Source organism: Clarias gariepinus, chromosome 8 (genome assembly GCF_024256425.1).
Source record: "Clarias gariepinus isolate MV-2021 ecotype Netherlands chromosome 8, CGAR_prim_01v2, whole genome shotgun sequence".
In the NCBI taxonomy this organism is placed as follows: domain Eukaryota; kingdom Metazoa; phylum Chordata; class Actinopteri; order Siluriformes; family Clariidae; genus Clarias; species Clarias gariepinus.
The window spans coordinates 2,123,825-2,140,145 of NC_071107.1; the positions used below are offsets into that span (position 1 = coordinate 2,123,825).

The window sequence follows — 16,321 nt, forward strand, 5'->3', positions numbered from 1 at the left end:
TAGCCGAGTGTCGACAGTGTGGGCAGAAGTGTGTCGACAGTGTGGGCATGGTCAAGTGAGAGAGTCCTTGTGGTTTGAATTGGACTCAATGCACAAACGTGTCCATGCTGTTAATACTGCCCCTGTATTTCTGGGTATATATAGTTACATTCCTCCTATTGAAACCATTCTAAACAGTGTACACAGGTAATGCTAGCTACAGCTAGTTAGCTAGCGTTAATATTTTAAGCATATAAAATATTATATTATGTAATAAAATGAAATATTTTAAGCAATATCATAAGCAAATACGATAAATGTTAATGTTATATTGGATAAGAAGGTGTTTAAGGGGAAATGTATTACATCATTATTTAAAACCAGTTTAATGTATTTCATAGGAAATCAAAAGAGATGCACAAAGAAAGGCAAGACAATAATCAACTCAATGTAGTTTGAAGGAAAAACAAAAATAAAATGCAATGAGCGTATAAGGCAATACATTTCTAATCACCATGTACCATCTACAGTGCGTAACAACACATCATCATTCATCAGTAAATCAATTTGTGCTTTTAGTACCAGTATTTAATGCTGTCATTAATAAGTAAAAGCACTACTTAACAGGCATTGTGTTGGCCCGAGTATCAATCTAATTTAAATTCAGATTTTTTCCCCCCTAGCGGTAGCCTCCTACATGTAACCAAGAATGAGTGACAAAAACAAGCTGATTGCCATTACATGGGGTGCAGCGCTGGTGATCGGTGCTGTGGCTCTTACAGTTTTGTAGCAGGTGGCAACATTTCCCTCTTCATCTACAGCAACCAGTTCCAGGTCTGGGGAACAGCAAGAGGAGTTGTAGACAATCATAGTGACATTCACGCCTTTGTCACTGAGCACAGAGGTGGTGGAGAGTTTGCCGTTTCCCTGGAGGATTCTCACATTCTGAACGCCTGATCCGTTTCTATCAGTCACGTTGGCAGTGAGAGACCATGAGGAGCCGCTGCACTTGGCTGGACAGTTAGCATTTACACTAACTGCCTCACACACTGGAGATGTTAAATCTGTTACCTTAAAGAAGCAGAAAAAAAAGTTGAGTTTCTACACAATCTGTATTTAAAAATGCTTTGCTTTGAAGTTTTGTAAACCAAATCAAAATACTGTATAACTTACTTACCTGTAATTTATGCCTATATCTAAACCAAGTATACCCATTTTAAGCATTACCATTTGAATTAATCATAGAACAACTCAGAACAACAAAACAGAAATAAGAGTAAAATAATAACAATTACAGTATTACAAAGAAAAATAGAAACTTATTTCGTCATAAAAAAGCCTATCACACTGATAGGTCTTCAAAAATCAAAATCCCTCTGAGGAATCAATGAGATACTTGCTTTTCCAAGTCAATCACCAATCAAATGAGCTCACATCAATAGAAGAAGGCAGATAGTGATTTCCTTTCCCAGTTAAAAAAGATGCATTCAACATGATAATTGTGCCTGGGAGGAAACTGCAGCCTTTACACTGCTGACAGGGGAGACCCTGGGTGGAAATTGTCCATGCTCAAATTAGGGAAAAAATCTCATGTGTTCTTGACTGTTTCAATATTTTACTTGTACAGTAGGTGTAGTCGAGTAATAGAAAACCAACAGACCCAACAGTCAGCATCAACACAAGCATTATGATATGGGGATGCTGTATCCCATTTCAGGGATCATGAATCAATTTAAGTCCATCAGAATACTTAAAGAGGTCCTGTTGCCTTATGCCGAAGACGAAATGCCCTTGAAATGGGTGTTTCAACAAGACAACGACCCCAAACACACCAGGAAGCGAGCAGCATCTTGGTTTCAGACCAACAAGATTGACGTTATGGAGTGGCCAGCCCGATCCCCAGACCCTAATCCAATAGACAAGTTGTGGGCTGACATTAAAAATGCTGTTTCTGAGACAAAACCAAGAAATTCAGAGGAATTGTGGCGTGTGGTACAATTGTCACAGATGTAAGGCAGTTCTCAGAAACCACGGTTATACAACTAAATATTAGTTCAGAGATGCAGAAGAAAGATTAAACTTCGAGCATTTTGGTTTAAATGGTAAATTCATCACTTTGTAAAGATGAGTGATGACACTGCTATTTTTTTGAACAGACTAATAATTGTTTTTCTTCACTTTCTGTAAACTAATAATCCATTTAGAACATTTTTCATGTTTTGATTCAGAATAGAACATGCAGGGAGTCCAATGCATTTATGTAATTTAAATGAAAAGTTACTTTTCTCACTTTTTCTTTCAACACACTGCTATTATTTTGAACACAACTGTACTTTGGCTGTGTCTAAGCACTAGTGAAAAGTTGGGATACGTGAATAAGTGTAGCAGGAGATTATATAGAGAATTATACTGTATATGACGCTCATAACTGTGTTCTGTTATTCACAATCAAAAGTCCAGGTTTGACTTAAACAGCCTTTGCTTTTCAGGATGATAAAACTACACAATATTAAAGAAAAGTCTGCCCTGTTAAAACACTGACAGATTTTCTCTGAATGATCAGTGTAGCAGTGGCGTTGAAGTTAAATACTATTAACTTCGAAATCTGTCCACCAATTTAACAACTGAATTTAAGTACTGAAAATACCTTTGGCTGTCTGGAATATATATATATATTAAATAAATTTAGTCCTGTCCAATTCTTTTCCCCAGATTTTCTCCCCAATCTAGTCGTGTCCAATCCCCTTCCCGTCACTAGGGGGGGCTCCCACATTAAGGCTACTTACCTCCATCCAGCCAGGAGGGCCGGGAGCTGTCACGTGTTTCCTCCGAACCACGTGACACCAGTCGACCTCTTTTTTTCCACCTGCTCGCTCACGCACCGTTAGGGGGCGGCGTCACACACTCGGAGGCCAGTGCTATCCGCTCCCTCAGTGTGCGTGAGCTTGCAGACGCCCAGAATGCCGTCGAGCCGTGCAATTAATGTGGAAGCACAAATACCTCTCATCCCTCCCCGCTGAGAGAGCTCGGCCAATTTAGCTCTCTCGAGGCCTCCGGCTGTGAGAGGTTACAGCATCACCCGGGAACCGAACCAGCGATCTCCGGATGATAGGGCGAGCACTTTACCACTGTGCGACTCGGAGGCCCTGTCTGGAATATTTAATGTGATGTAAGTTATTACCGGAGCGATGACAGCAAGACGCAGCACTGCATAGTTTGAGTCGCTTCCATCAGGAGCTTCAGCTTGAATTGTCACAGTTACATCAGTTCCAGAGGAAGCATTTGCAGGAACAGTCAGAGCTACTGTACCATTCGCACTGCCTCCACTCTCGAGAGTTAGGGACGTGTTAAAGAGACTGTCAAAACTGCGATCATTGCTGACACTGATATTAAAGCTTCCTCCAGAGCCTGTGGTTGCCACTGTGAAAGGCAGTGTGATTTGTTTTCCTGGTTCCACTGTTTCAACAGGTTGAGTCTGAGAGTAAGTAGAAAAAAAGATCTTTATAAACATTATAAAAAGTTTTGCCAACTTTAACTGCGAATGAGCCGTAAATAATGATGAACCAAAGGAAATTCATTAACAAATGCGATTCAAGAAATTCTTAGTTTTTACTTAACTCATTTTGTTTAAACATGTCTTTTTAATTTTAAACTTACAATAAGAGTCACTGATGATGTTCGGAATTGAGTTGGTGTTTGTCTCTGAAAGATGCCGTCCAAAGGTTTAGAGGAAAATATTTGTCCAGTTACACGAACAGTAAACTCTCCTTCTGGGGTGCTGTTGAAGGTCACGAAGTATTGACCACTATCTACTTCTTCTAGTGTCCCATTAAAAGAGTTTGAACTTAAGGCTTCAACCAAAGTCACTGCTGTAGGTGTCACACTGTCCCCACCAATCATGGAGACCAACAGGGTAAGGTTATTGTCTGCATTAAGAAAAAAATAAATGGTGTAGAACTATGGTTAAAAAATTTTGATCACAACCAACTCCTTCTTCTAATTATTGTTATTATTATTATTGAGAGTAGTTCATGTACTGGCTGCAGGCCTCCCGTTTAATACAGCATAGCTCGGATGAGCCCCTTGGGAAAGTTCTACAAAGTCAAAAATGAAGTCAATCTTGCTTTCACCTGGAAAGAAAAAAACAATACAACAAACAGATTATTTATTACTCCATTTAATTTATTTATTTCTAAAAAGAAAAACTGCAAATATTTAATTTTACTCATTTTACCAACAACTCTGATGGTGTATGGCTGTGTTGAGTCAATACTGAAGAGCCACAGTCCAGTCTGAGTTGAGATATTTGGTTGCACCGTATAGAAGTTACCAATGTTCTCTATCAGGCCCAATGCCCCGTTTAGTTCAGCACTGCTTTGTGAGACTCCTGGGTTAGATAATAGGATTGTTAGAAAACAGTTAAAAAAATATTGTATAATATTAATGTAATATTGTGTAATATTAATTATGCATTAGTTTTTGAGCCCCTCCCCCCTCTCTCTCTCTGTATGAATACTGTGGAACCTTGGATTGTGAGTAACCCAGTTTGCGAGTGTTCCGCAAGAGGAGCAAAATTTTTTATTTGATTTTGACATGAAAACGAGCAAGCCTTGTTTTTTTTTCCTCTTGCGCTGAGGAATTGTGGGTAATCGTCTTCCCTGCTCTGTCTTAGTGGACATCTATTACTGGTGCAATCAACATCTGTGGACCTGTGTACTGTTTACTATAACACTCTGACCATGTGTGTGCGTGTAAAGCCTCTTTTATTTTGTGTTTGTATGCGTGTGTATACAGCACGCGTGTGTATACAGCACGCGTGTACTGTTTATTATAACAAATGTGTGCATGTGTAAAGCAAAAGAAAGTCTCATTAGAGAGGTTAAAGATCTATTTTCTCCCTCTCGGTCAGCCTGCACTGATTCTGTTATGTGTGCGTGTGTCATTGGACACCGTGCCCCTTCACACACACCCCTCCCCCTCTTGCCTTCACACAGACTCCTACTCTTCTCTCCTTCACACACACACACACACACACTCTCAGTCTCTAATGGGTGTGTGTGTGTGTCAAAGTCGTTCCGCACAGTAGTTCCTCCCTCCTCTCAAATAAGAGAGGACGAATTGTACTTTTTCAAAAGTTAAAGTGCAGGTTAATTTCTTTTATTTTTAATTAACATTTTGCATTAATTATTTGTATGTATTTATTTTTTGGGGGCTGTGGAATGAAAAATCTTAAGTTTTCATTATTTCTTATGGGAAAATTCGCTTTAATTTACGAATGTTTTGATATATGAGCCCATTTTGGGAATTAATTATGCTCGTAATCCAAGGTTCCACTGTATCTGAAATTCCAACAACATATTTAAATTGATATGGATTTTATAACTGATTTCACAAAGATTCACATTTGTTTAATATGTGCCTCGTCTATGGCACGACACAAGTCAAGTCAGCAGTCCAGCTCCAACACATTCACTTTCAGTGAGCTCCTCATGTGCTTAACTATAGCATGGGGATTTTCTTCCCCCCAAATGTGAACATTATGCTTGTTGACTTTGCCATTCGTATGAAATGTGGCCTTGTCACTGAAAACAAGAAGCTTTTCCAACTCATCATCTTCAAGTTTCTGTTTCATAGCAACACAGAATTAAATGTATAAACATTAAACCTAGTTTTTACACATCTCATTAAAATTTGAGAATTGGCGATGTTGTTAGACTATGAAATATGTCAAATGTTTTGGGACATCCTGTATACACACACACCCACACACACACACATATATATATATATATATATACCTGAGGGACTGGTGATCAAGAATTTTAGAGAGTTGCCTGTGATGAAAATTGTTAGATTTTGCACAGACGAATCCACAAATACTGAGAAGTTTTCAGCTTTGGCTGGGTTTCTTATGGCCTGAAAAAGAGTAACCTAAAGGAGCAAAAAAGGGTATATTACACACACAATACTCATACAACTATGCTGCGACAGCTCTGGCATGTATACTAAACTTACCTGATAATGTTAACTATTCTTTTTTTAAGTGAGACCAAAATTAAGTGTTTAAATATATCTGGAAACTTCACCTGGATGACCTAGAATCTACATAGACATAAGCCTTTAAGGAACAAACGGCATTGCTTATCTCATTGCAGGACTTATGTTAGAATTTATTTATTTATTTATTTATTTTTTGTACAGTCAGATTCAGAAAGAGTCTATAAGGTTGCAAATTTTGAGCCTTTACAATTTTTCTCAATTGCTCTGGTTATTAATTCTAAATTATATTCATATATTAAATAATCTACAATATTAAATGATAAATAAAATTTTCAAAACAGCGTGTAAACCTGTACACCCATAGCAATAGCACATGGATGGATAAGTATTTGATAGCAGAAGCTGTATGGTTTCTTTTATAGTGTAGGTAGTTAAATTCACATCAACAACTGCACAAAGATTTATCAGTAACTCCCACAATTATCAGCTATAATTGGATCACCATCTGACCACACCAAACCTTGATTAGGGGACTAAATTTTTGGAGCCAACATGCTGGTATAGTCAAGATGATGTAGCTCCAGTTAAAAAGAAAAACATATTAGAGATAAAAAACTTGCTAACTGGTAGACGATCACACACATGCACCTTAAAACAGACCGCTCAAAATCTAGAATGAAAATGGTTGGATTTCAAACAGTATGGAAAAAATTAATAAATTAGGCTTTAAAACCAGACAATTTAATAAACGTTAGGTGATAATCCAACTACACCAGATCAGCACTTGAAAAGATAAACCCCATTTAAAAATGTATTATTTTTATTATTATTTTTTGCTCTTTAGTTGTACTACAGCTTTTTTTCTTTTGAAATTCTTTTCACTTTTTTCATGCTATAGCTTGTTGATTTAAATGTTGTTATGTTTATACTATAGCTTACTAGTTTACTCTCTGCTGAGTGTTTGCTTATTTTTCAAAGTACCAATATGATTAATAAGTTATAAGTTAAAAAAATAAGTAATTTTTTCTTAGAATTGATTTTATCTAAACTAGTAACAAATATTGCAGTTACTGAACACTTACCTGTGAGCCCTTTTTTCAAGATACAGACTCAATATGGGGTGAAAGTCCCCATGTGGCATCGTTATGCTTCTTTTTCCTTTTTGTTAGTTATACCACTCTAATCAATGTTTACAGTGCTTCTGAAATTCTGCAGAGTGAGCCAGATTAGTTTTTTTTTTTAATTACCAGTGTAGATATAAAGGTAGCTGCAATAATGTCGGTAGCTTGAGCCAGGGTCTCCTTGGTGATCTCGATCGCCTGCCCTCCAGAGGCCTGAGATAGGTCCAGGTAGACCTGATTAAGTGGATTCGACAAGTCAGTGGACTCTGTCTGTTGCCCATCTACGTCCCTGGCCCTCCTTCTGCGACGTCGAGAGCCAATAGCGTTAGTTAGCAAAAAGGTCACCTTCAGATTGGGAAAGGTAGAATATTTTATCAGTGTATTAGCCACATCTATATCTATATCTATATGAATAAATGATCAGATTGTGTGTGAATGTGTATAACCATTTTCAAGCACTCACTGTAGACTTTGTTTTTTCAATCAGTGCTTTGATCGTGCTTGCCATCCAGTTATCTTTTGCCTCAGCATCAGTAAAAACAAAAATCTCAGTCTGGGCTGGAGCTCCAGCGAGGGCCCGCTGGAAAAAAGATGCTTGTACTTAGTTAAGACTGTCCAAGTAAAACTGGTATTACTGTATATAACGTGCAGCTTGGAAGAGGAATTGTTGCTAAATGAGTGACTGAATCACTGAGCAGCTGACTTTCTATAGAACTCCAAAGTGTTCAAAATTAAATAAAGACTGACTTTAAAGAAATTACATTTTGGAATAAAAACAGCTGGAATTAAATAAAATGCATCTGCAGTAATGTCTGTTGTTGGGAAAAATAATGACCATAAAAGATTTTTTTATAATAATAAGTAAATTTATATAGCAGAGAGCAATACATTTCACAATAATAAGCTTTTAAAAAAATGTTTTCTATTATTTTACAATATTATTCTCATATTACATATCTCTGTCTTATTTATTCATATTTATTTTATTTTAAACACTTTGGAGGTCCATAACTTTCTGGCATGCAGACTGAATAACTGCCTGACTTTAAAAAAAAAAATTTAATTCAAAATTAAACTCACATATTCTAGATTCATTACATGTAAAGTTTCATATTTTAAGCCTTTTTTGTTTTCATTTTGATGATTATGGCTTATAGATCATGAAAATCAAAAATCAAATATCAAAATATAAGAATATTTCATTTCGAGTTTGAGCAAGGTACTATTCATACAGTAAACTCTTGGTTTGGTTCAGTAACCACATGGTGATGGCTACAGACTTGGCACTTGTCCAGAAGACGATCATGGGCACCTTTCACAATGAGGGTAACCCACAGAAGGTCATTACTGAAAATACTGTATTGAAGCGTATTCATGCAAAGTTCACTGGAAGGAAAAAGTGTCTTAGAAGGAGGCATACAAGAAACAGGGATGACTGCAGCCATGAGAAGATTGTCAAGCCAAGCTGATTCAAAAACTTTGGAGAGCTTTACAAGAAGTAGATTGAGGCTGAAGTTCATGCATCAGTAGCCACCATGCACAGATGTCTTCAGAAAAGGGACTAAACTCTTGCATCAACCCACTCCTAATCCAAAAATGACAGAAACTCCTCATCTAAGCTAATAAGAAAGTTACTTGAAGTCTATTGTGGGGTTTCCACAGTCTCTGATCATTTTTGATTCCATGTCTTCTGTTGGTGTTGGTCCACTGTGTTATATCAAGTTTGCACACAAGCTTTATGGAGAGGTTAATCTTCTTTTCCAGCAGGACTGATCACCTCCCCACACGGCAAAAACTACCACTAATTGGTTTGCTGATCATGATATTACTAGGCAATCTATGGGCTATTATCAACACAAAGATATAAAACACCTAATTTGCCCGACCATAGAGATGAACTGAAGGCTGCTATCAAAGCAACCTGGTCTTCAAGCAGGCCATAGCTTTCTTGCACATTCTTGCATGAGTTCTGACCAAGTATCGAGTGCATAAATTAACATAATTTTCAAGTTGGACATTTGTGTACTGTAAATCCATTTTTAATTGATCTTAGAATATCCAGTTTTGAGATACTGGATTTTTGATTTTCATGTGCTGTAAGCCATAAACTTCAAAATAAAAACAAACAAGAAAAAAAAACTTGAAATATTTCAATTAACATGTAATGAATCTAGAATATGTAAGAGTTTCACTTTTTAAATTAAATTACAGAAAGAGAAAAATTTTTTTGTGAAATTTTAATTTGTAGATGCACTGTATATGCAACTACAACTCCCAAATGTCACCTTCACTCATTTACCCAGATACTTAAATAGGACTCAGCAATGGAGGGACTTTATGAATTATATGCTTCTGTCAGTTTGTTTGTGATAGCTTTATAGTGTATGACTTTTATGCGTTGTTTTGTTATTTCCGCTATTATTTTTGCTGATAGACCAAGCCTTGTCTGTTTCTTTGACTACGCCTACGGTGTTTGGTTTTGTTGTTCATTCAAGTGAACTGACGGTTCTAGTTATTGGGGATTAACTAGAATACAGAACAAGTCAACCTCTAAAAAACAAATCAATGTAAAGACTTTTACTGTCTTTACGTTGATTTGTTTTTTAGAGGTTGACTTGTTCTGTATTCTAGAATACCGAAAAAGCTATTATTGTTCAATGTAGTATAGCTTACCTGAAGTCCTGAGAGAGACATTTCAGGACCATCTCCTCCACCTTTAGCTGTAAGTCCATTGATTTTCTGTTTAAACTCATTAGGATCAGCTGTTTTTATAAGTGGCCCATAACCTAAAAAAAGATAGATTCTTTAATTTAATTCATTATTTCGTTAATTAATTTGTTCATTAACCCCCCCCCCCACAAAAAAAAAAAAAAAAAAAAAAAAAATATATATATATATATATATATATATATATATATATATATATATTTATATACCCGACAGTGCTTGACTGGTACTGAGTTAGTAACCTAGTAACCCAGTGTTAAATATGTTAATTTATGCACTTAATACTTGGTCTTACTACTAGGTTTTTTTCAGCATGCATTAATGTGACATGGCATGGAGACGATCAGCCTATGGCATTGCTGAGGTATCATCGAAGACCAGGTTAGGGCCAGGGGTAGCTCAGTGGTTAAGGCATTGGACTACGGTTCGGAAGACCCCAGGTTCAAACCCCACAACCACCAGGTTGCCACTGCTGGGCCCTTGAGCAAGGCCCTTAACTCTCAACTGCTCAGATGTGTAATGAAAAAAAAAATTAAGTCGCCCTGGATTAGAGCAAATGCCTAAATGTACTTTGATAGGACATTGATTTCCAAATGAAATGCAAAATTTACTTTTATCTGAAAAGAGGAATTTGGACCACTGAGCAGTGGTTCAGTTCTTCTCTGATGCTTCTGACATTGTTATGCTTCAATACAGTTTGACTTACACTTATTGTGAAGGGAGTCAATGATCACCTTCTGGAGTAGTGTTCCTCATGATACGGAACTTCTGTAGGCTAGGTATCTATATGGCCTGAATAATATTTACTCAGACTCGAAATTAAATATTAAAAAGTTTATGAGATACCAGATTATACACTGTAATCATTAATCTGGAATTTATGAGTTTAATATTTTGTTGGTCTGCTTTTTGCTTTGATTATGACATATGATCGTCGTGGCATTGTTTCGATAAGCTTATTCAGTTGTCAAATTAATTCCTCTTCAAGATCGTGTATTGATGATGTGAGAGTCCGACCACTGTGTAAAGCCTTTCCAGCACATCCCAAAGATTCTTAATGGGGGTTAATGTCTGGTTGGTGCCAATCCATGTGTAAAAATAAATCTTTCACAATTTGATGAATCATGGCACTGTCCTATTTGAATATGCCCATGCCATCAGGTATGGTCATTCAGCTGTCTTTATGTTTTGGGAAAATAACATTGCTGAACCTAGACCTGACCAACAGAAGCAACCTCAGATCATAACCCTGCCCCTACAGGCTTGTACAGTAGGCACCAGGTATGATAAGTGCATCAATTTATCTGCCTCACTTCTTACTCTGATGCACCCATCACTCTGGAACAGGGTAATTTTGGAATTATCAGACCACATAACCTTTTTCCCCATTCTCCATAGCAATTTAAAGACTTTTTTTTTCTAATTACTTACATTCAGTAGTCAATATAGATGTGAGTTTAAATCGTTGTTCTTTTATGATTTGATTTCACTAAGCGTTTAAGTGATTTCTTATCAAGCTCATTCAGGATATTTTTTACGACCACATTTCTTCTTCGAAGATGTTGGTTCATAACTATCCTTCTAGGTTTTAATAATGCGTTTTTAAGTTCTTAACCCAATTTTAGTAGTTTCAACAATGTCCTTAGTTGTTGTGACATCATTGTCATGACCAAGGGATATGACTTCTGACATGGTTGTTTAAAATGAGACGCTCATCACTGCATTAGTTACAGTAGGGTTAAATAACTTGCTGAACCATATTAATCACTTCAGTAATTATCTAATGGAATGGAAGTCAACAGGTCGTGACTTATTTTTGGCTGGGTAGTGTATGATGCAAGGAGTAGGGTTAAAAAATATGTTGCATGAGATCTCTTAAAATTATCAAATTTAGTTGTATAGTAATGAATTGGTGCCCTGTCCAGGGTGTACCCTGTCTTAAGTCTCCTGGGATAGGCTCCAGGCCCCCGTGACCTCTGTATTCCTCCTGGACCCCCTTTTTAAAATTCATCTGAATGCACTCACTGGCCACTTCATTAGGTACAAAGGCCAGCCCATCCGGCCTGATCCCACAGAAAAGGCAACGCAGCACAAAACAAAGCTCTAATAAAAAGGGCACCAGAACACCCGGTGCACCAAGCATGGGGCCCAGCAGGGTAAAAAGCCCAAGGCTGCCAACCCAGCCCTCCCCATATCCAATCAAGTACACATGGAATCTGAAGACAAACAATCCTGATCCATGAAGGCCCCACAATACAACCCACTGCACCCAAAGAAACTGCTGCCAACGTTCTGGTGCCAGCCACCACAGTACATCTCCAGAGGTCTTCTGGAGTCATGTCCTGAGAGTTCAGCGCTGTCCAGGTGGCATAAGAGGAGCCTACACAATATTAGTCAAAACATTTTGTGTTGAACGTTATGGCTGATTGCTGTATAGTAAAGCAACACTGAACTTCTGTTTTTACCATTCATGTTCTCTGATATTAAATATTATATTTTAGGCATTATCTGTTACATAAAATGCGTAGCCCAAAAACAAACGAACAAAAAGTCATGCACCTCAACATTTTGTTGGAATGCTTTAAAGCATTGATCATGGCGCACATTCACTGTGTTATTGTTTCGACAACCTTATGTAACATCACAATATTTATTTCTGGAGTTATTATTTTTTATGTGAGATCTTGCATTGGAGCCTGACTTCATTTTATTGCCACATAACATTGCTTAAACTAGACCAGACAAACTGAAGAACCCCGGGTTATAACACTGCCTCCAGATATTGTACATATTGTGTAGTGCCATTAAAATGCTCATCATTTCTGTGTTAAACACAAATGTGATTTTTATTGTTATTTTTATGATGCAACTTCACCAAGCATACAAGCGATCTCTAAACTTGTATGTATTTACTTTTTTCTTTTTCGGGAACATTTTTTCAGGTAGCTCTCTTTTACTGAATGCATTTTTCAACATTTTCTACATGAACTTTTGACGCATCATGTTTTCAAGCAGCTGGCTTTGTGCCAGGAGCGTTTCCATGCTGGAACAGGTTTGGGTCTCTTAGTTCCATTGAAGGGAACCTAAAGCATTACAATTTTTCCTTTACTGGAAATAAGAAGCCCAAACCTGTTTCAGCGAAGGGAACTGTAATGCTACATAATTAATATTTAAGTCAAGTTTACACTTACTTTTAGATTAACATACTGTAGTAACCACAGCTGTAATATGCTTTTATGTAAGTAGATGTTAATTTAAAATTTATGGGAGGAAGTATGTCAGAACAATGTTCAGTTTCTAAGCATCATGATTAGCTGATTTTTTCTGAATTTTAAAAAGCAACTTCATGACTTCATGAAAAACGAAAACAGAAAAGTGATAAAAGGAACTCACTTGTTTAATTGAGGTTTAACAACATTAACTATAACTACAGTATGAAGTTATAAATTCATAAAAAAATCATTACTTGAAAATTGCTAGAGTTGAAGATTATTACTACTGGACTTACAGTGTAGTTTGTCCAGTCGTTGTCAATTGTCTATTCCCTGTTCAGATTACATTCATTTATTGAGTTTTTTGAGTTCTTCCTATGCCTCCAGTATTGAAGTACTCATCATATTGCAGCAATATAGCATCCCAATTAAGATTTAGTTATTTGTCACATGTACCCCTTACAGCACAGTAAAATAATTCTTTTCACATATCCCATTTAGGAAGCTGGGGTCAGAGCACAGGATCAGTCATGACACATTACTCCTGGAGCAGAGGGGTGTTAAGGGCCTTGCTCAAGGGCTCAACAGTCACAGCTTGGCTCAAACCCCCAACCTTCCAATCAGTAACCCAGAGCCCTAACCTTGTAAGCCACCAACCGCTACTAACAGTGGTGCTCCAGGCATCCAACTCACCAGGGTCGTTAAATGGCACCAGGATGTATTGTGAAGGTTCAGCTGCAGTGACTGTCTTTCTGTCAATAATAGATGAAGTGATTCTTCTGACTTCGGCGATATCATCAGACATGCTTGCAGTGGTGTCAATAACTAAACACATCACTGATGTCTGTCTGAGTCCCATCAATCTAATGGAGGTAAGAGGTTGGTCTATTAAAGGGGTTGTAGACGAACTAAGTGCAAAAATGACTTTGAAATATGTGATAGACCCTGACAAACTTAGCACTGTTATTAAGGAATCATTACAATATTGGTGTAAACACAATGTGGCCGAAGTGAAGCCATATAACTGTACAAAGAAGTAAATGGACATGGTACACCTATTTAAGGAAGCAAGGACATACTAATGTTGTGTGTGTTCTATTTATATTATTGCTTTATCCCCTATACTACCTATAAAATACCTGAGAAATTTAGAATCTCCAACTGTCGCTCGAATATCTTGCAGCAGTTCTTTGGTTGCAGCAATGGCCACTGACGCTGCTTTTTCATGTAGATGACCATGACAGGATGTTAATTCATCCTTATTTATGCCACCTTGCCACCAACTTGATACATCAAATATTCCTCCATGGCTGCACTTTCCTTAAGATAAAGTACAATTTTCTAAGTTGTAAGATTTTATTTGTTTTCTTTGTGGTTATTAAATAAACATTTTTAAGAACAAATGGAAAAAATGCCAACAACAAAATTACATTAAAGTATTTATCAAATTACCTGGTGGTTTGGATTTCCCAAAGTATCCAGAAGTTAGTTTCTGTTGTGCAATGACCTCTTCCAGGATGTTATTTTGGCAGTCACCACTATAACACCTTCTGCATGTTTCTGAATCTGTCAAAACAAATAAGAAATGTTTGCTGTATAAAATAAAACTTCTCTTTTATAATGTGAATACAGCATGGTCTGTTTATATATTATGTGGTGCACAACCTACAGTTCTGTACATTATTTTCTATACAACTGAACAATATGCATTTATTTGTCGCATACATACAGTATGTTTCAGTACAGTAAAATAGATTTATTTGCTGTGATTAAAGAAAAAAAAAACAGACATGCTATTAACTCGTTCTTGCATGCTTTATCAACCATCTGTAAATTATAGGTAGATAGACATGTCTACTAAAAACTGCAGTTGTTTAGCAGAGCTTTTTGTGGTTGATTAAAGTAGATTAGTATGTGTTCTAATAAAAAATGAAGATGCCACAACACGGCCCATGAACCATCCTTGCTAGCTGGTAGGTTATTTTCCAGCTTTTTAACAGTTAGAACGTCAAAATTGTACTTTTTTTTTGTATTTAGATACTTTCACTGTGATATCTCATTGATATCTCAATAACAGTGTGTAAATAACAGAGAAAGAACTTGGATTAATCTAGAGTTCCACTATTTGTCATCTTTTATAATCATATTCAATTAGTATGTATTGGAAAAATAATTGATGAATTGTACAATCTCCTTCCAAGAAATGACTGTGTGACTGTGTGACTGCACGGCTTTGCTCTGGTTAGATTGTAAACTTAAACTGACTATGCTGTATATTCAAAAGGAAGAAAACACACAAGAAGACCAACAGAAAACTCAGTGTTTATTTACCTGCTATGTTGTCAAGTGGGGTGTCAGGTTTAATCAGGTTGGAGTAAGGTTCTTTCTTTCCCAGTTCAATCCAGTTACTATGACTGTAGAAATCCTGGAATGACATGAAACAATGGCAGAATTACAAATTCTTTTTTTTTTTTTTTTTTTTTACGTCAAATCTATTTTAAAATATCAGATATACCTTAATTGGACTTATTAGCAATACTGATATTCTACAATAACATAGTGTCATACCTGCAAAGTGTGTAAGATTTTACCAAGTTCCGTCCTGGCAGTTTCATAGCTCTGCTGCTCCACACTGCGTTTGACGGCATAAATTCCTTTAGTAATAAGATCCCGTCCAGCCTGAAATGACTCGCTATCGAAATGGTACTCTGGACTAAATTGATGCCAAACATCGACCCAGGCATTGTGACTATTTATCTCCTCAATGCTGCTTTTAAAATCTTTGCCTGAATCAGTAGAGGAACAAGCTTCTGCTACTGACTTTACAGTCAATTCTGCCTGGATTAGAAGAGATAAAAAAAACAGTCCAATTACTTTTCATTTCAAATACCTACTTAATTTATTAGATATGAAATACTATAAAAGTATTTACCAGATTAATTTTTTGTCCCCTCAGGTCTGCTTGGAATTTGCAGACATCAGCTGCTGTCTGTAGAATTGCATCACGAGTTATGTTCTTGTGCGTCTTTGACTTCCCAGTTAACAAAGACCAGGGCATAAAGGCTAGAGTCTGACCTGTTATTAGGATCATCATGAGATATAAACAGACCTGTGCCCTAAACTCTACTTTGGTGGTTATCATCATCTTTTAAACTGTAAGGAGAAGAAAATAGCATAAATAGCTTTTCCCCCTCAACATTTCTATAGTTCTAAATGTATTAAGTTCATAAAGAAGTGTCGTGTAAATCATACCTTAAAGCTTTAGTCTTCAGATGACTGCAG

General features: G+C 36.8%; 1 protein-coding gene across 1 annotated transcript; it reads right to left on the reverse strand.

Annotated features, from left to right (window-relative positions):
* Positions 1–568: 568 nt before the first annotated feature.
* LOC128529030 (von Willebrand factor A domain-containing protein 7-like) lies at positions 569–16,321 on the reverse strand. Its single transcript, XM_053502328.1, has 16 exons — positions 16,292–16,321; positions 15,972–16,192; positions 15,608–15,877; positions 15,371–15,464; positions 14,492–14,605; positions 14,179–14,359; positions 13,733–13,902; positions 9,774–9,886; positions 7,564–7,680; positions 7,227–7,445; positions 5,778–5,910; positions 4,214–4,366; positions 4,017–4,109; positions 3,637–3,905; positions 3,161–3,454; positions 569–1,050 (listed from the first exon to the last, which is right to left on the reverse strand). Exons 2-16 carry the CDS (start codon positions 16,182–16,184, stop codon positions 673–675), a joined length of 2,811 nt encoding a protein of 936 aa, XP_053358303.1. The 5' UTR covers positions 16,185–16,192; positions 16,292–16,321; the 3' UTR covers positions 569–672.

Excerpts from the sequence above, each read along its gene's own strand:
- LOC128529030 (XM_053502328.1), bottom strand. The coding sequence starts at position 16,184 with ATGATGATAACCACCAAAGTAGAGTTTAGGGCACAGGTCTGTTTATAT. Across the intron at positions 7,446-7,563 it reads TTGAAAAAACAAAGTCTACA|GTGACCTTTTTGCTAACTAA; the intron begins GTGAGTGCTTGA and ends CCCAATCTGAAG. Across the intron at positions 4,110-4,213 it reads ATACACCATCAGAGTTGTTG|GTGAAAGCAAGATTGACTTC; the intron begins GTAAAATGAGTA and ends TTTTCTTTCCAG.